This window comes from Hyperolius riggenbachi, chromosome 9, assembly GCF_040937935.1.
Source record: "Hyperolius riggenbachi isolate aHypRig1 chromosome 9, aHypRig1.pri, whole genome shotgun sequence".
NCBI lineage: Eukaryota > Metazoa > Chordata > Amphibia > Anura > Hyperoliidae > Hyperolius > Hyperolius riggenbachi.
The window spans coordinates 173,454,692-173,475,692 of NC_090654.1; the positions used below are offsets into that span (position 1 = coordinate 173,454,692).

The 21,001-nt window shown below is 44.2% G+C and overlaps 1 protein-coding gene across 1 annotated transcript in view; it reads right to left on the bottom strand.

The window, feature by feature from the left end:
- Positions 1–21,001, bottom strand: part of TASOR (transcription activation suppressor) — a 165,231-nt gene that overhangs the window by 25,994 nt on the left and 118,236 nt on the right. Inside the window, 6 exon segments of the mRNA XM_068253699.1 lie at positions 442–485; positions 487–516; positions 518–552; positions 2,916–3,075; positions 14,582–14,704; positions 16,533–17,452. Of these exon segments, the coding sequence (XP_068109800.1) occupies positions 442–485; positions 487–516; positions 518–552; positions 2,916–3,075; positions 14,582–14,704; positions 16,533–17,452 (1,312 nt within the window).

Here is a 21,001-nt window from a genome sequence, read left to right on the forward strand (position 1 = left end):
AGTGTCAACACTTCCTCCTCTCTGCCTGTCCTCAGGAATGCCCCCTCCACTCACTGCTAATGGTTCCTATATGCTGTTTCAGTACACAGCGTTTGTCACAGCACCACACAAAAGACAGCATGAAATGTAGATTTATAATATAATGGTACAGGGGGTACTAAAAGGGGGAAAAAAGGCCTAGATGTGAGGTGGTCAAGGTTTGGTTGCGTGCTACGTCTTATCCCCAAGACCATTAGGGGCCCCATATTAAAATCCACTGAGGTCTCGGACAGAAAGTAAACTAATGTATCAATATAATCCTAAAAAATCCAGAAACAGTATCCACTCAAAATCACAATTTGAGAGAAAAAAAGTTTTAAACACTTCTCATTGAAAAATTACGTATTTATACCACCAAATAACCAATTTCCTGACTTGCTTTACAAAACCAAATCCACTCACCTCCCCAATTCCTTAAGCTTCTTCTGAAACTTGCAGTGTATTTTTCCACTGCCACTTTCCCTCAGGACTGTCAATTATCCTCCAGGAACAGCAGGAATCTTTTCAGAGCATCTAGAATATAGTGAAAACCAAAAATAATTTTGCCAGAGATAATTGTGAGCATTGCAAAGTTAGTGTGCAAAATACACTGTACAGTCTCAGCAGTAAAGCCTATGTTACACAGGAATTTCCCTTGACCCGGTATGGAAAAGGTAAAAGCCATTATAGGGATCACCTTTTGCTGTAGAGTCCTTCAAGCACACTTCAACTTAAGCCTGGTACACACCATGCAATTTCCCATCAGATAAATTGAGTCAAATAGATCATTTCTGACAGGTCCGATCCGATTTCCGATCATTTATCTGATCGATTTGCATAGAAGTGATGAGAAATCCGATTGGATCTTTCAGAAATTTTCTATGGACCCATCTATCTGATAGGAAATTACATGGTGTGTACCATGGGAGGTATACGAAGGCTGACATTTATTTCCTTTTAAACAATGCATATTGCCTGGCTGTTCTGCTGCTCCTCTGACTCCAATACTATTAGCCATAGACCCTGAGTAAGCACACTTATCACATTTCTAACTGCTACCTGTGTGATCTTGGAGAGTGGCCATGCACCAGTGGTCATGATGTGTCATGGGCAAGGCAGATAAACATGAACTTGGCAATTTTGTAATTTAGAGACCGTGGGCATGCGCAGCAAAAACTTTGCATGAAGCCCCCTTACCTTAATATAATAATGCTAACATTTGTATAGCGATTTTCACCTGTTGAAATAAAAACCGCTCAAGGACTGCAGCCACTAAGGGCGGTGCTCAGGAGGGCACCCTGCAGTGTTGGAGTCATGCCCAAGGACTCCTTACTGAACAAGTATTGGCTTACTGATCATCATCAGAAACAAAAAGCTCATTAAAGGTCCCTCTCCAGTATAGGTAGCCAGGCATAGGTGAGCCAGTATAGTTGCCCCCCAGTATAGGTTAGCCAGGTAGGTGCCTTCAGTATAGTTGCCCCCCAGTATAGGTTAGATAGGCAGGCGCACCCCAGTATATGTTTGATAGGTAGGTGCCACCCAGTACAGGTTAGCTAGGTGGGTGCCTCTAATTTAGGTAGCCAGAATAGTTGCCCCCAACATAGGTTAGATAGGTAGGTGCCTCCAATATAGGTAGCCAGTATAGTTGCCACCTGTATAAGCTAGGTAGGTAGGTGCCCCCAATACAGGTTAGATAAGTAAGTGCCCCCCAGTATAGGTTAGATAGGTAGGTGCCACCCCCAGTATAGGTTAGATTAGGTAGCTGCCTCCCCCGTATAGGTTAGATTAGGCAGGCAGCCCCCCCAGTATAGGTTAGATAGGTAGCTGCCCCCCCAGTATAAGTTAGATTAGGTAGGTGCCTCCCAAGTATAGGTTAGATTAGGTAGGATGCCTCCCCAGTATAGGTTAGATTAGGTAGGTGCCCCCCCAGTATAGGTTAGATAGCTGCCCCCCCCCAGTATAGGTTAGATAGGTAGCCCCTCCCCCCCCCCAGTATAGGTTAGAAAGGTAGCTGCCCCCCCCCCCCCCCCATATAGGTTAGATAGGTAGCTGCCCCCCGTATAGGTTACATTAGGTAGGTGCCCCCCAGTATAGGTTAAATAGGTAGGTGCTCCCCAGTATAGGTTAGGTAGGTGCCCCCCAGTATAGGTGAGGTAGGTAGGTGCCCCCCCCCCATAATGGAGGGGGGAGCCGCAGGGAGGGCAGCCCAACCTCTCCCTCTGCAGTCCAAGGGGTGAGCACGGAGGGCGGCCCTGGGGAGAGGTCGGGCCGTCATCCGTGCTCACCCCTCGGACTGCAGAGTGAGCGTGCAGGGAAGCGGTGTATACAGCTACTCACCTCTGTCCCTGGTTCCAATCGCCTGGGGAGAGAAAGGGAGGGAGAGGTCAGGCTGCCCTCCCCGCGGCTGCGGCTCCCCCCTCCATTACAGCGCCCCCTCCCAATAGCGCTCAGGGTGGCCGCACGGCCCTAGAAACGGGCCTGTCCACAGCTATAATTATTAGGTGGTTCCCAGAAGAGTTGATCCAGGGATTTATTTGACTGCCATGTGGAGTCGGGAAGAAATTTGTCCCTTTTAGGGCTGGGATATGTACAGGTTCAGGATGTTTTGTTTTTTTATTTCTTTTTCTGGTTGGACTTGATGAACTTTTCTTCAACCAAATTAACTATGTAACTATACAACTTATCACAGCGCGTTATAAAGTCTTATAACGCAGCTTACCACAATGCAATACTAATCCTATCTGCTGTTCACAGTGCGACGTTAAAGTCGCGTTAAAAAAAATGTGTTGTGGTAACTCACTGCTTGCAGTGCGTTACCTCTTAAAGACACGTTGCGACTTTAACGTCGCCTTAAACCGCAACGGCCCACTGTGAATACAGCTTAAGGAGACGCTTACCTTCAGTGATGGTATCCGGATTCAGCACAGTGTCATCAGAAACAATTAAACCACCAGAAACAAAAAGCTCATTATAAGTGTGGTTTTTTAAATCCTCTAAGCTGTCAACACCTGCAAAACTGACACATGGCTGCCTCTTCAATGTGATCAATGATGGGATCTGGCAAGAAAGAAAATGGTAGACCCTGGTTATGAAAAAGGCATGAAAGGCTTGTTTGGTAGAATAGGAAATTGCATGCAGTACTGCAGACAGTATAGTGCAGGAAGGCAAGCCCTCTAATTCCTTATCATAGCAGTTTTATGTGGCAGGAACTACAAATGGAATACTACATTGAACTTTGCACATGCATCTTTTTCTCATCGAAGATAGGGGCAAATTCTGCATATAGGAAGCTGTTGCCCTAACTTCTTCCCTACATACCTTGCACAGCCTCAAGATTTCAAAGGGATACTTAAGCCAGAAAAAAAAAAAAAAAAGAGTTTTACTCACCTGGGGCTTCTACCACCCCCCTGCAGCAGTCCTGTGCCTTCGCAGCCACTCACTAATCCTCTGGTCCCCCGTTGCCAGCTAGTTTCATTTTTGACGACAGGCCCGTCAGGACTGGCCATGCGTAGCTTTCTTCGCATTCCCGACTGTAATTAGCGCTATTGCGGGCCGCAACGCGTACAAAAATGCGCGTTGCCGCATTACAAACGCATAGATATGCGGCAACGCGTATTTTTCTACGCGTTACGGCCCGCAATAGCGCTAATTGCAGTCGGGAATGCGGAAAAGGCTACGCGTGGCCAGTCCTGTCGGCAAAATGAAACTAGCTGGCAGCGGGGGACCAGAGGATTAGTGAGTGGCTGCGAGAGCACAGGACTGCTGCAGGGGGCTGGTAGAAGCCCCAGGTGAGTAAAACTTTTTTTTTTCTGACTTAAGGTTCACTTTAAGGAGTCCCACAAATGATACATAGTTACATAGTTATTTTGGTTGAAAAAAGACATACGTCCATCGAGTTCAACCAGTATAAAGTACAACACCAGCCTGCTCCCTCAAATATCCCTGTTGATCCAGAGGAAGGCGAAAAAACCCTTACAAGGCATGGTCCAATTAGCCCCTAAAGGGAAAAATTCCTTCCCTACTCCAGATGGCAACCAGACAAAATCCCCGGACCAACACCACTAGGCACCACCCAGCAATTGTAGCCATGGATGTCTTTCAACGCAAGGAAAGCATCTAAGCCCCCTTTAAATGCAGGTATAGAGTTTGCCATAACAACTTCCTGTGGCAATGCATTCCACATCTTAATCACTCTTACTGTAAAGAACCCTTTCCTAAATAAATGGCTAAAACGTTTTTTCCTCCATGCGCAGATCATGTCCTCTAGTCCTTAGAGAAGGCCTAGGGACAAAAAGCTCATCCGCCAAGCTATTATATTGCCCTCTGATGTATTTATACATGTTAATTAGATCCCCCTCTAAGGCGTCTTTTCTCTAGACTAAATAAACCCAGTTTATCTAACCTACAATCTTGATTGTACAAGCTTAGCAAATAAATTTAAAATATACATTTTGAAGTGGGATTTTAGCTTTTCACACCTGCTCTTCCTCTCCACTTTGTTTCACTCTTCCCCATCCCCTCTACCAATCTCCAGCCATTCCGCCCACGTCTTTCCTGACCAACTAAGTATGAACAGTGCAGAATATCTTTTGAGCAGTAGTAGTAAAGACTTTTTAAAAGGGAAATGGAGGACTTTTTACATCCCAATTTTCCTCTCCACCACTCTACCTCCCTTCCTGCCCGCTGTCCTTTCTATGTACGTCTCCTAACACACCACTGCCCATCTCTCACTTTCTACAGGTAGTCACAGAGTTGCACATGCCCAACATATGATCGGTCGATCCCAATCCACCATAATTTTCCACAGCCTCTGGGGTATACTATAAACAGATTCCAATGCACCCCAGGGGCCCACACATGTGAGAGTGCAAACCCCCTTTTTTTTTAGATTATCTATTTTTTTCCTCTCCAGGTTTTAGCGTAGGGCTGCAGTGCACATTAGGGACACGCAATAAAATTCAAATCATTCATACCGGATTATGCAAATTCTGTATGCCAATTTATGCAGCTTGAAAATGGAATGAATGCCACCTTGGAAGGATTTGATTGTTTTCAAGTTGTATAAATCCATATGAACTTGGAAGGATTTGCATCTCACTGATCATCCCTAGTGCACAATGCGACAGAAAATGGCAAAGATTAAGTCTGTAAGCCAGAAGATCTTGCAGATGGGACGTGTTTTCCTATTCTCTAACAACTACCTCTGATACATTGTGAAATCCATGCAAGTTTGTAAAACCTTGTGAAACCTGATATCTGGCCACTTGTCTCGGAACCCTGCCTACATTTTTAAGTGGTAAAAGGAGCCCGGGGTTACATTTTAACATGATGATTTACAATATATATGGTCCCGCATACCTAAGAGCACTATTAGTGCTAACCTCATTGAGGTAAATTACGAACTCTTGTTCAGGTGGTACTTGACCCCATCACAACAGGCTAAACTTGACTGGACATTGATTTAGGGGATGCCGGGTGGAAGGTACTTATATGCATATCTAGTGGGACTGCCCCAAAGAGGTTATGGACCAAAGTCTACCAATGGATCTATATGGTATTAAGATTCTACATATGCAAGGATCCTGGGAAAAGTTCAAGCCTCTCAAAAGCGCAAGAGTGCCTCACATTTTATATTTCCATGACAGTCAAACTAACCATATTGGTACTTATCAGACAGCACACCTTTCTTGCTTTGATGGTCGTGCCAGGTCTAGTCCGTGTGGCTAGCACAGACTTTGCATAGTTCAAAAGTAGAACCAGCACTGGCAGTTTCTGAATTTATTCACCAGAACATGTGAACAAAAGCCCCAAGGAACATCCAAAACCATCCAAAAGCCCCAAGGATGTAATTATAGCTCAATTGTATTCATAGCTCTTCGCTGCATAAAGATGGGCAAAGATAGGATTCAGACATGAGTTATGCCTCCATTATAGCCCGATCTGCCCACACAACGGACAGTTGACAAAGAACGGTCTATACGTTCGAAACGGCAACTGTCCGTTGTGTGGGCAGATCGGGCTGTAATGGAGGCATAACCCATGTCTGGATGAGATCTTCGGCCAGCTACTTTTTGTTCACACGTTCTGGTGAGTAAATATCTGCTTTTTTAAGAAATGGACAGTGCTGGTCATTTTTCTACGTTTGAGTCAAACTAACCATAGCAGCATGCTGGAAGCAACCCTCTCTGCTGGCCCAATAATTATTCTTTGAAAAAATGAAGGCTGTTATGTTGGATAAATTAGATTAATTCCAAGCAGTCTGGTCCCCCTAGCTGACAATTAATATGGCCCTGCTGTGGGCACAGGGACTCTGCTTCTTTAAGAACCTTTAGCTAGTTCCATTGGATCCAGCCCCTATTAAATTAGTGAGTATAGGCCCCTGCTTCACCCCCAGGGTACCCTTTCTCATTCCCCACTTTCTTTTCCATCTCCCTCTTTTGTATTCCTGCATTAAATTTAGCACCCTTCAGTTGACAACATAACTCAGATCTTCATCCTAGTAACCTATAATAATGAGCCTAAGTATACTCTACTTCATTAGAATCATTTACTGTGATAATATTGGCCTGCTGTATATAAATTACAAGCAATAAAGTAGAAGAGATAGAACCGGCACTGCAACTGCTCAAAAACGTGCATAAAAACAAATGATGTTGCTAGAGGATAAGTAACAGGTAATGCTGTAGTTTGCGTGCTCAGACTTGAAGAGACAGCAGGTCATAGTAAGCAGCAAGCAAGAAGTTAGTCGGCACATGCAACCAATGCAGCATAAAAAAAAGCTTTATTCTTTTGGCTTTATGCAGGTTGTAACAACAAAGTTCAAGTTAAAAGTTGTCCTACCCGTTACTTTGAGTGGCTGTGGGGTGAGGTGGGAGCAGTGGGGGCCGCCACTGCTCCCACCTCACCCCACAGCCACTCAAAGTAACGGGTAGGACAACTTTTAACTTGAACTTTGTTGTTACAACCTGCATAAAGCCAAAAGAATAAAGCTTTTTTTTATGCTACATTGGTTGCATGTGCCGACTAACTTCTTGCTTGCTGCTGTATATAAATTACTCTATCCACGTGGGATCTGACATCAGAGGAGTGCCCAAGCTACCCACCATTTTATGTGTTCAATAATCTTAACCTATTCTTGGCTGGAAGATTTATTTAGGCAAACTTTGCTATACCAACCCTGTAATTCAGCTGAAAGTGGCCAAGTTAATAGGTGCAGGTTTGGTGTCCTTGCCAGTTATAGTACAAAACACATAACTATTCCAGGCTACTCAAAGCCTTGTTTTACACTGTTCTCTATTGTATGCTTTTTTTTCAACTTAATGTATACCTCATGGTTTACTAGTGCGTGGAATGAGATTCTTGTATTGTCCTTTTTATGGTGCATACATTCCATGTGCCATTTTGATGAACCAGTTGTGATTACTGTTAAAGGGAATGTACAGTGCCACGCACTCAAATATGCTGTGTTGCTTTTCTTCCTCTGCCTGAAAGAGTTAATATACTGCTATGCAACTGACTGTTTTTCTCCAGTCAGACTATAGCGTCCCTCACTGATAAGGAATAACAGCCATAAGATACTTTCCTGGCAGAGCACTGTGCTTCTGGGAACAGTGAATAGATTAAAAAGGTCAACAGTTCATATATTTTAGCACTATGAGACAGAGCACAGACTCTTTCATTGAGCGGAGACAAACATTTACTCTTAAGTTAGCATAACATAAAACTGTGGGCAAGCTAAAAGTCATTTTTAGAAGTAGGAGGATGGATACAATTGTTTATCTCAGTTTATTTCACTTAAGTGTCACTTTAAGTGCTTGTTTTTCTATGAACATTTTATAAAAACCTAAAACATGAAAACCTTAACAGGATTCTATAAAATATTTTTGCATGCATTTTCACAGCCTGCTTTTTGCTACAGTAAATTGTCTAAGGCCTGTTTCTACAAGGATATTACATTTTTGCACGCATTTTTCTGTATGCAAAATTACCCATTATGGTATGCAAAATTTTGCATGCATCTAGCGTAATCTACAATCTTTAACCACTTCCCGACCGCCTAACGCACAGAGGCGGCCGGGAAGTGGAGCCCTGAAGGACCGGCTCACCCACAGAGGCGGCGGTCCTTCTAAGGGCATGGGCGGAGCGATCGCGTCATCCGTGACGCGATCCTCCGCCGGCTACTGTCACCGCTCGCCCGCCGCAACATCCCGCCGGCTATACGGAAGCGCCGGCGGGATGTTAACCCCGCGATCGCCGCATACAAAGTGTATAATACACTTTGTAATGTTTACAAAGTGTATTATACAGGCTGCCTCCTGCCCTGGTGGTCCCAGTGTCCGAGGGACCACCAGGGCAGGCTGCAGCCACCCTAGTCTGCACCCAAGCACACTGATTTCTCCCCCCCTGCCCCAGATCGCCCACAGCACCCATCAGACCCCCCCCCCCCCAGCCCACCCCCCAGACCCCTGTTTGCACCCAATCACCCCCCTAATCACCCATCAATCACTCCCTGTCACTATCTGTCAACGCTATTTTTTTTACCCCCCCCCCCCCCTGCTCCCTGCCCCCTCCTGATCACCCCCCACCCCTCAGATTCTCCCCAGACCCCCCCCCCCCCGTTTACTGTATGCATCTATCCCCCTGATCACCCGTCAATCACCCCGTCACTGCCACCCATCAATCAGCCCCTAACCTGCCCCTTGCGGGCAATCTGATCACCCCCCCACACCAATAGATCGCCCGCAGATCCGACATCAGATCACCTCCCAAATCCATTGTTTACATCTATTCTCTCCTCTAAACACCCACTAATTACCCATCAATCACCCCCTATCACCACCTGTCACTTTTACCTATCAGATCAGACCCTAATCTGCCCTTGCGGGCACCCAATCACCCGCCCACACGCTCAGATTGCCCTCTGACCCCCCCTTATCAATTCACCAGTGCATTAATTACATCTGTTCTTCCCTGTAATAACCCAGTGATCACCTGTCAATCACCTGCCAATCACCTATCACCCATCAATCACCCCCTGTCACTGCCACCCATCAGCCCCTAACCTGCCCCTTGCGGGCAAACTGATCACCCACCCACACCAATAGATCACCAGCAGATCCGACATCAGATCACCACCCAAGCGCAGTGTTTCCATCTATTCTCTACCCCTAAACACCCACTAATTACCCATCAATCACCCCCTGTCACTGCTACCTATCAGATTAGACCCCTATCTGCCCCTAGGGCACTCAATCACCCGCCCACACCCTCAGAATGCCCTCAGACCCCAGCCCTGATCACCTCGCCAGTGCATTGCTTGCATCTATTCCCCCCTCTAATCACACCTTGAGACACCCATCAATCACCTCCTGTCACCCCCTAGCACACCTACCCATCAGATCAGGCCCCAATTTGCCCCGTGTGGGCTCCTGATCACTCGGCCAAACCCTCAGATCCCCCTCAGACCCCCTTCCGATCACCTCAACAGTGCATTGATTGCATCTATTTTCCCCTCTAACCACCCCCTGAGACACCCATCAATCACCTCCTGTCACCCCCCCTAGCACTCCTATCCATCAGATCAGGCCCAATACAACCTGTCATCTAAAAGGCCACCCTGCTTATGACCGGTTCCACAAAATTCGCCCCCTCATAGACCACCTGTCATCAAAATTTGCAGATGCTTATACCCCTGAACAGTCATTTTGAGACATTTGGTTTCCAGACTACTCACGGTTTGGGGCCTGTAAAATGCCAGGGCGGTATAGGAACCCCACAAGTGACCCCATTTTAGAAAAAAAAGACACCCCAAGGTATTCTGTTAGGTGTATGACGAGTTCATAGAAGATTTTATTTTTTGTCAAAAGTTAGCGGAAATTAATTTTTATTGGTTTTTTTTCACAAAGTGTCATTTTTCACTAACTTGTGACAAAAAATAAAATCTTCTATGAACTCGCCATACACCTAACGGAATACCTTGGGGTGTCTTCTTTCTAAAATGGGGTCACTTGTGGGGTTCCTATACTGCCCTGGCATTTTAGGGGCCCTAAACCGCGAGGAGTAGTCTAGAAAACAAATGCTTCAAAATGACCTGTGAATAGGACGTTGGGCCCCTTAGCGCACCTAGGCTGCAAAAAAGTGTCACACATGTGGTACCGCCGTACTCAGGAATAGTATAATGTGTTTTGGGGTGTATTTTTACACATACCCATGCTGGGTGGGAGAAATTTCTATGTAAATGGACAATTGTGTGTAAAAAAATCAAACAATTGTCATTTACAGAGATATTTCTCCCACTTAGCATGGGTATGTGTAAAAATACACCCCAAAACGCATTATACTACTTCTCCTGAGTACGGCGGTACCACATGTGTGGCACTTTTTTACACCCTAAGTACGCTAAGGGGCCCAAAGTCCAATGAGTACCTTTAGGATTTCACAGGTCATTTTGCGACATTTGGTTTCAAGACTACTCCTCACGGTTTAGGGCCCCTAAAATGCCAGGGCAGTATAGGAACCCCACAAATGACCCCATTCTAGAAAGAAGACACCCAAAGGTATTCCGTACGGAGTATGGTGAGTTCATAGAAGATTTTATTTTTTGTCACAAGTTAGCGGAAAATGACACTTTGTGAAAAAAAACTATTAAAATCAATTTCCGCTAACTTGTGACAAAAAAATAAAAACTTCTATGAACTCACCATACTCCTAACGGAATACCTTGGGGTGTCTTCTTTCTAAAATGGGGTCATTAGTGGGGTTCCTATACTGCCCTGGCATTTTAGGGGCCCTAAACCGTGAGGAGTAGTCTTGAAACGAAAATGACCTGTGAAATCCTAAAGGTACTCATTGGACTTTGGGCCCCTTAGTGCAGTTAGGGTGCAAAAAAGTGCCACACATGTGGTATCGCCGTACTCGGGAGAAGTAGTACAATGTGTTTTGGGGTGTATTTTTACACATACCCATGCTGGGTGGGAGAAATACCTCTGTAAATGACAATCTTTTGATTTTTTTACACACAATTGTCCATTTACAGAGGTATTTCTCCCACCCAGCATGGGTATGTGTAAAAATACACCCCAAAACACATTATACTACTTCTCCTGAGTACGGCAATACCACATGTGTGGCACTTTTTTGCAGCCTAACTGCGCTAAGGGGTCCAAAGTCCAATGAGCACCTTTAGGCTTTACAGGGGTGCTTACAATTTAGCACCCCCCAAAATGTCAGGACAGTAAACACACCCCACAAATGACCCCATTTTGGAAAGTAGACCCTTCAAGGTATTCAGAGAGGGGCATGGTGAGTCCGTGGCAGATTTCATTTTTTTTGTCGCAAGTTAGAAGAAATGGAAACTTTTTTTTTTTTTTCCTCACAAAGTGTCATTTTCCGCTTACTTGTGACAAAAAATAATATCTTCTATGAACTCACTATGCCTCTCAGTGAATACTTTGGGATGTCTTCTTTCCAAAATGGGGTCATTTGGGGGGTATTTATACTATCCTGGAATTCTAGCCCCTCATGAAACATGACAGGGGGTCAGAAAAGTCAGAGATGCTTGAAAATGGGAAAATTCACTTTTTGCACCATAGTTTGTAAACGCTATAACTTTTACCCAAACCAATAAATATACACTGAATGGGTTTTTTTTTAATCAAAAACATGTTTGTCCACATTTTTCGCGCTGCATGTATACAGAAATTTTACTTTATTTGAAAAATGTCAGCACAGAAAGTTAAAAAAATCATTTTTTTGCCAAAATTCATGTCTTTTTTGATGAATATAATAAAAAGTAAAAATTGCAGGAGCAATCAAATAGCACCAAAAGAAAGCTTTATTAGTGACAAGAAAAGGAGCCAAAATTCATTTATGTGGTAGGTTGTATGAGCGAGCAATAAACCGTGAAAGCTGCAGTGGTCTGAATGGACAAAAAGTGGCCGGTCCTTAAGGGGTAGAAAGCCCTAGGTCCTCAAGTGGTTAAATGGTAAACAGATGCGTGGTATGAAAATTTGCAGTGAGCCATCTGATTTCTTTTCAGATCGGACTACAAAAAAAAAAAATTTAATGGAAACTATTCCATTAAAATTACATTGCTTTCAGTGCTAATGCGAATTTTCACTTAGTGGTCCTTTACTGAGGTGCATTTTTGTAAGTAAAATGTATACCATATTTTTCGGACTATAAGACGCTCCGGACTATAAGACGCACCTAGTTTTAGAGGGTAAAAATCAGGGGGAAAAAATATAGTAAACCTAGTGCGTCCATGATCCAGGAGTGTCTTATGGATCTTATCTCCCCCTAAGCTGTCGCTATCTACACTACCCAGTTACACTAAACCCTGCTTCCCCAGTAACTACACTGCACTACATTACACTTACTCCTAATGCCCCCCCCCCTCCCCCAGCTACAGTACATTAAATCCTGCTGCCTTCTCCCAGCTACACTACAACTGGCATTTGTTGAGTCTGGGATCTCTTGAGGGCAGCATTTGCATCCAATTCCAGGAGGCTTTGGATCAGCAGCTACAATGTGGAGGAAGAGCTGGGCAGCCAATTAAAGAAGAACTAGCTTGAGACAAATTTTGGGCAGACAGGATAATTAAAGATGTGGCTAAGCAGCTGTAGTAGCTTAGCAACTGCATGCTGGGTCATCAAGCATAACAATGCAAACCCTGTGACAAAGAGCACAGCAGGCAGATCGTGAACTGTACACAGACTGTATACAGAGCAGACCACAGCATGTTACAGCCTGTAAAAGCAGTGAGCATAGCAATGCAGAGCTTGTGACAGACAGCACAGCAGGCACATAGAACACTGCATATAGACTGTATACAGAGCAGACCACAGCATGTTAGAAATAGTCACAAGCTCTGCATTGCTAAACTCACAGCTTTGACTGAGAGAGCACATCAGGCACATAGAGAACTGTATACAGTACACAGCACAATGTGTATAGAGTCAGTCAAAGCTGTCCATTTACTCAGACAGCTCTTAGCAGTAACCTGAGCTTTGCTGGCATTTCGAGGTCGGAAGGATCATTAACCTCACATCAAACAGCAAGACGGACAGTGATCACAAAGGTCAGGTTAGTGCTAAGAGCTTTCTGTGTATGAACGGACAGCATTGAATGGTTCTAACACGCTGTTCTCTGCTTGATATACACAGTATGTGTGGTCTATCTGCCTGCCCGTCCTGCGTCTGCTCTCAGCTACGAGACGGGAGTGTGGATACAGACAGACTAATACAGTAGTAAATAATGCCGTGCAGAGAAGGCAGAAGACAGAGTGAGAGCAGAGAAGCTGGATGCAGCCTGGACTTTAGCGAGACCTGGGGAATACCACGAACTCACTCACCAGCAGTAGCAGGAAGAGGACACGCTGCTGCAGACATGAGGAAGTAGGCGGAGCCTATCTACAGACGTAGGAAGGGTAACATCCCAGCCAAGCTAGTGGATCCAGAGCGGGCTCAGGCTGCGTATGCGGCAGAGAGGTGGATCGTAAGTTCTGAGCACTCTAAAATCGTACATCCGGACTATAAGACGCACTTACTTTCCCCCCCTAGTTTTGGGGGAGAAAAAGTGCGTCTTATAGTCCGAAAAATACGGTAGTGTGCACAAAGTCAAAAAGGATGCCAAAGATTAACCACTTCAGCCTGCGGATTGTTTTCACCTTAAGGATGGAAGCAAATTTTTCCCTGTAGCATTCCTCCCAATCATTCATTAATAACTTTATCACTACCCATCACACCTAAATGATCTATACCTTGATTTTATTGCCTCGACTTTTTAGGGGTGATATTTGCTTATACTACTTTCTATGCATTTTAAAGGGAAAAAATAAAAAATACACCATTTCTCCACTTCCATCCCCTATCGTTTTAAAATAAACAATGCTACTGTAAATAAAAACCACACATTTTATTTGCCAGTTAGTCCCAGCTATCACAACATGTAAATACATTTAAATTATATTCCAAGTACAATGTATGGCAACAATATATTATCTGGAAATAACGGTATTTTTTTTTCGTTTCTACCCTATCAGTAAGCACAAGCCCCTTATTACTAATATAATAGTAATATACCCGCATTACATACATATTAAAAATGCTCAGACCCTTAGGTAACTACCGTATTTTTATTTTTTTTTTTTTTTTTTTTTTTTTTTTTACACACTGCCACTTTTGTTAATGTGGTTTTTTTTTTTTTTTTTTAGTTACAGGGGAGGATGAGGGTTAAAAAGGTTTTATTATGGGATGAACGGATTACGCAAATTTACAGTCATGGGATTAAGGATTGCAGCAATCTGACACTACCAAGCACATCCTATCAGATATTCTCTACAAAGATCAATGTATCTTCAGAATAGAAGCAGCAGGAGATTATGAAAGAGTTCATGAAATAAAATTGTATAATAGTAAATAGCACTCCTGAAGACTATTAATAAAATTGTATAATAGTAAATAGCACTCCTGAAGACTATTATTGGCAAGAGTGAACACGAAAGGTCTATGGAATGAGGGCAAGCAAACAAGACTGATATTTTAAACAGCTGATCAGAACTCACCTTATGAATACTGCTGGCAATGTCTTCATTCTGAATAATTATGAGCAGCTTATCAGAGCCTGCTCTGTTGCTTACAAACTGCTCTGGACTGCATTGTACATTTCCAAGCTTTATCAGGTAATCCTGGAACAAAAACATCAAGTTAAACCATAATACAGTTTTTGTTATAGCTTACCAATATTTCTTATTTTGAATATACTTATATTCATACATTTTCCAATTTGAACACAAGTGGATAATGAGCAACACTAGCTGTAATTTACACTTAGAAGTAAAGTTCTGAAACCCTGATCAGCACTCTGCAGCAGATAGTAGCGTGATGGCAATTGCGCCAGCCTCCTGGATCTTCCCTGTTGATTTATGTCACAGCTGTAATGTTGTCTAGTTATATATGGCTTGTCTGGCTGCCTGTGCTACTGGCAACACTACAATTTTTCACGGTGGTGGTCCTTTAAGTCCACCTAAATTATGTATAAAACTGCAAAGTTTAAAAAACATGTACTTCTATTTCTCCCACAGTAAAACGCACTATATTTTTTCTCTATGTCACTGTCACTTACAGTAGGTGTCCAAAATCAGTCAAACTTGTAACATTTTTACCAAGTCCATCTCCTCAGCAGCATATATTTTCATTACAAATGCACGCCATAGAAAGAATCTATACAAAAAAGCCAGCTGGCCTCTGCTCAGTTGCACACTATTGTAGCGGTTTGAACAAATGCAGTTCAGTAAGTGAAAAAGAGAACCTGAGAATCCTACATGAGGAGATTAACTAGTCCAAAACCAGTAAAAATTTGTCAGATTTTTTTTATTACCTAGATGACCGCAACATTTGGGGAGGGGGTAATTTTTAGTGCATTTTACTCTAGGACAAATTTATGCATTTTTACGTTTACAGTGTAATGTCTTATACTTGTATTGCTTTCTAAGTTTTAGTTGATCCAGAGGAAGGTGAAAACCTTACAAGGCCTGGGCTAACTAGCCTTAAAGAGACTCCGTAACAAAAATTGCATCCTGTTTTTTATCATCCTACAAGTTCCAAAAGCTATTCTAATGTGTTCTGGCTTACTGCAGCACTTTGTACTATCACAGTCTCTGTAATAAATCAATGTATCTTTCCCTTGTCAGACTTGTCAGCCTGTGTCTGGAAGGCTGCCAAGTTCTTCAGTGTTGTGGTTCTGCTATGCACTCCCCCCTCAGGGGGGAAAGAAACACACAAATGATCTCTTGAGATTCAAAAGGAAGGCTGTATACAGCCTGCTTGTGTATGAATGTATTTTCTATGTGTGGACATACTGTACATCAACCTACTTCCTGTTTTGGTGGCCATTTTGTTTGTTTATAAACAAACTTTTTAAAACTGTTTTTAACCACTTTTAATGCGGCGGGGAGCGGCGAAATTGTGACAGAGGGTAATAGGAGATGTCCCCTAACGCACTGGTATGTTTACTTTTGTGCGATTTTAACAATACAGATTCTCTTTAACAGGACAAAACTGTACTGGGAATTACATAGTAATTATAGCCACGGATGCTCTTCTATGCAAGGAAAGCATCCAAGCCCTGTTTAAATGCAGAGATACAGTTTGCCATAACTACTTCCTGAGCACTTGCGTTGCTGATTTCAGCAATGCAACACTAGTGTGATCTGCAAGGACATTAGACCGTGCATAGACCGCACTGTCCATGTGTCTGCTCATTTGCTGCTGCATATATATTTGGGTTCAGGCCAATGCCTAGTTGATGCAGGATTATGCACATTTTGTATAAAAATTTATGCAGCTGGAAATTTGACCTAGGAAGGGATTCAATTGGTCCATTTTATGTACATAATTTACATAATTCTGCATCAGCTGACTTACATTTCCTTCACCATCCCTACTTAAAAATCATACTGACATGTCCCTTTATATGCAAGAAACAGAATACATGGTAAGTGTAGATCACTTTACCTTTATTTCCTGACAAATCAGGTTGTCCTCTTGGCTAGTGTGAATATAAAACTTTACTATATTCTTGTTGACGTGGGTAAAAATCTTCACGAGGTTGGTAAATACTTCTGGATTCATTTGATTTATTAGACGGGCTAGTGCTGTATGGGAGGCTGCAATGTTTTCTGACGAAGGGGACGTAGTCATCAATTGATGTGGTGGTGTGGCATCCTCAGAGGTCCGAGGCACAGAGTCTGATGCAGAAACAGGACTTCCAACCCGCGGAGAATCCTGTATGCTACTGGGAGCCCTCTGCTCTACACAACCATTGTGAAAGGAAGCAGGGCTGTGCAAAGGGGTTTGACCAAAGTTTCTTGAATTATGGGCAGACTCAGCGACATGATTTTGAAGCAGAACGGGATGTAATGGCTCTGATGTTTCCTTAACTTCAGACTCTTTAATGGACTTGTCCATTTCTGCAGATCTTGTAGAAGAATTTACTACACTGTCTAGTTTAAGTCGCAGTTCATCTACATATTGTTCTACCGATATACTAGAGGCCTGGGCATACAGCCAGTCAGAAAGTCTTACGTCTCTCTCATTTGAGGACAAAATGGGCGTTGTGACGGCAGTATATGAAATGTCCTTTTCTCGTAACACCCCCTGAAGACGCTCAGCAAAACTGTTGTATATTTCCAGCACAGTTTTCTCTATTGCTCCATTTTGACAGTGCTTTGTTTTGAGAAAGTCATGTTCTTTCCTAGCGGTGTGCCCATTGTTGGCTGTTCTTCCATTCCGAGAGGACCGTCTCCTCCTTTTCTGGTACTCCTCAAGAGGAGAGTACCCAGAACGCCTCTTACCGCTGTTAGGTCCTCTTGGATCATTTGAAAGAGCATCTGTTACAGTAGAGTACACGCCCTCTCCTTCAAGAAGACTTAAGCCTGAGAAAATATAAGAGATATATGGAAAGACATTTTAACAATCCTTTTTGGTAGTTCTCATCTTATATGCAGATTGTAGACAGGTGCACTAAATGCCTGGGACAAACACATAGGCTAAATTCACTAAGCTTTATCAAACGCTTGATAATTTACCTCATGAGTAAAATCTAATTTTGAATTCAGTAAGGTGTTATACATGTATTTAACATTTTAACGATAAAACATTTGATACATCTTGAACACCTTAGTGAATTCAAAATTAGATTTTACCCATGAGGTAAATTATTAAACGTTCGATAAAGCTTAGTGAATTGAGGCCTATTTAGTGGCAGAGCTTGTTTCAAGTTTAAAATTTGTGTAGAAGCTTCTTGATTTCCCAGTATCCAATCACTTAAATATACCTGGTCAGAAGCCCCTTCACCCACTAACCATTTTTTTCACTTCCAGAGCAAGCAGATGCAATTTCTGCAAACAGCCATCTGTACCCTGCACCCTTGTAGTCTGTACAGATAATTATGCTGAGCCAAACCACATCAGCAGCCTTACCTACAGAGACTTTTTCTTCACCAGGTCAAATGTCCAAAATTTGTACATAGGATTTGTAGCTGCAAATTTCTCTTTTACTACAAAAATAAAAAGGTCACTATCCAGGCACCCTGCTTACCAAGTACCCAGATGTATTTATGCACTTGGGGGACAACCGGGTAAACCGATATAGAGAAATTTTGTTGATCCTCTATCAAGGGTTAGTTTCCTAGATGGAGTGCTGAACACTCTCACACTCTCTCTCTCTCTCTCTCTCTCTCTCTCTCTGACCCCCAACCACCACCACGCACACGCAGACTTGGAGCAGTTACCACATTCAGATTTACCTTTTTCAAAGATTTAAATAAATTTTACCCCCTTCCATGTACACACATCAGATAAAAGTCTTTGGAAAAGGAAAGATCACAGACCAATTTTACCCCCTTCCATGCAGTATGAGAGCATACTCTACACAGTCTATTGAGCTAAACTCCCGATCAGATAAAAAAATCTTTGCAAGATGCTGCACGCAAAGATGCTGTACACATTCAAAAGATCCGTTCCTGCAAAAAAGGTCCGTTCCTGCAAAAAAGGTCCGTTCCTGCAAAAAAGGTCCGTTCCTGCAAAAAAGGTCCGTTCCTGCAAAAAAGGTCCGTTCCTGCAAAAAAGGTCCGTTCCTGCAAAAAAGGTCCGTTCCTGCAAAAAAGGTCCGTTCCTGCAAAAAAGGTCCGTTCCTGCAAAAAAGGTCCGTTCCTGCAAAAAAGGTCCGTTCCTGCAAAAAAGGTCCGTTCCTGCAAAAAAGGTCCGTTCCTGCAAAAAAGGTCCGTTCCTGCAAAAAAGGTCCGTTCCTGCAAAAAAGGTCCGTTCCTGCAAAAAAGGTCCGTTCCTGCAAAAAAGGTCCGTTCCTGCAAAAAAGGTCCGTTCCTGCAAAAAAGGTCCGTTCCTGCAAAAAAGGTCCGTTCCTGCAAAAAAGGTCCGTTCCTGCAAAAAAGGTCCGTTCCTGCAAAAAAGGTCCGTTCCTGCAAAAAAGGTCAGTTTAGACTTACCTGGTAAAGAGGTTTCTAAACATCTCAGTGTACGGCAGGAAAAGGAGAGACTCCAGGCTCCTCCCCCAAGGGAAACACAATTGACAAGAAGTTTAAAAGGCCCCCACCCCCTGCTACCCTCAGTATATAGACAAGAAATCCGGCCAATGAGACACCCAAACGTGACCCAGACTCCTGTCTACTGCTCAATCCACACCAAAACAGTGCAAAAAAAGTCAGTAAGAAAGGATAGAAGGCAGCATAGAGGGAGGGATGTAGTATCCCGTACACTGAGATGTTTAGAAACATCTTTACCAGGTAAGTCTAAACTGACCTTTCTCTAACCATCAGTGTACGGCAGGAAAAGGAGAGATAGGCAAGTAACCCCCTACTCATATGAGGGAGGGACCGCTGCCTGAAGCACCTTTCGACCAAAATGTTGGCCCTGACTGAAGAAGAGTCCCATCTAAAATGCATATCTGGACCAATCAGTCTTTGGTTCTCCCAAAAAGCTTATCGCTTCAATTCTCTGTAGATTGAAGATTGAAAATAATGCAAGGCAAACAGGCCTATGCGAATGGGCGCAAGGCTAACGAGCCTATGCGAATGGGCGCAAGGCTAACGAGCCTATGCGAATGGGCGCAAGGCTAACGAGCCTATGCGAATGGGCGCAAGGCTAACGAGCCTATGCGAATGGGCGCAAGGCTAACGAGCCTATGCGAATGGGCGCAAGGCTAACGAGCCTATGCGAATGGGCGCAAGGCTAACGAGCCTATGCGAATGGGCGCAAGGCTAACGAGCCTATGCGAATGGGCGCAAGGCTAACGAGCCTATGCGAATGGGCGCAAGGCTAACGAGCCTATGCGAATGGGCGCAAGGCTAACGAGCCTATGCGAATGGGCGCAAGGCTAACGAGCCTATGCGAATGGGCGCAAGGCTAACGAGCCTATGCGAATGGGCGCAAGGCTAACGAGCCTATGCGAATGGGCGCAAGGCTAACGAGCCTATGCGAATGGGCGCAAGGCTAACGAGCCTATGCGAATGGGCGCAAGGCTAACGAGCCTATGCGAATGGGCGCAAGGCTAACGAGCCTATGCGAATGGGCGCAAGGCTAACGAGCCTATGCGAATGAGCGCAAGGCTAACGAGCCTATGCGAATGAGCGCAAGGCTAACGAGCCTATGCGAATGAGCGCAAGGCTAACGAGCCTATGCGAATGAGCGCAAGGCTAACGAGCCTATGCGAATGAGCGCAAGGCTAACGAGCCTATGCGAATGAGCGCAAGGCTAACGAGCCTATGCGAATGAGCGCAAGGCTAACGAGCCTATGCGAATGAGCGCAAGGCTAACGAGCCTATGCGAATGAGCGCAAGGCTAACGAGCCTATGCGAATGAGCGCAAGGCTAACGAGCCTATGCGAATGAGCGCAAGGCTAACGAGCCTATGCGAATGAGCGCAAGGCTAACGAGCCTATGCGAATGAGCGCAAGGCTAACGAGCCTATGCGAATGAGCGCAAGGCTAACGAGCCTATGCGAATGAGCGCAAGGCTAACGAGCCTATGCGAATGAGCGCAAGGCTAACGAGCCTATGCGAATGAGCGCAAGGCTAACGAGCCTATGCGAATGAGCGCAAGGCTAACGAGCCTATGCGAATGAGCGCAAGGCTAACGAGCCTATGCGAATGAGCGCAAGGCTAACGAGCCTATGCGAATGAGCGCAAGGCTAACGAGCCTATGCGAATGAGCGCAAGGCTAACGAGCCTATGCGAATGAGCGCAAGGCTAACGAGCCTATGCGAATGAGCGCAAGGCTAACGAGCCTATGCGAATGAGCGCAAGGCTAACGAGCCTATGCGAATGAGCGCAAGGCTAACGAGCCTATGCGAATGAGCGCAAGGCTAACGAGCCTATGCGAATGAGCGCAAGGCTAACGAGCCTATGCGAATGAGCGCAAGGCTAACGAGCCTATGCGAATGAGCGCAAGGCTAACGAGCCTATGCGAA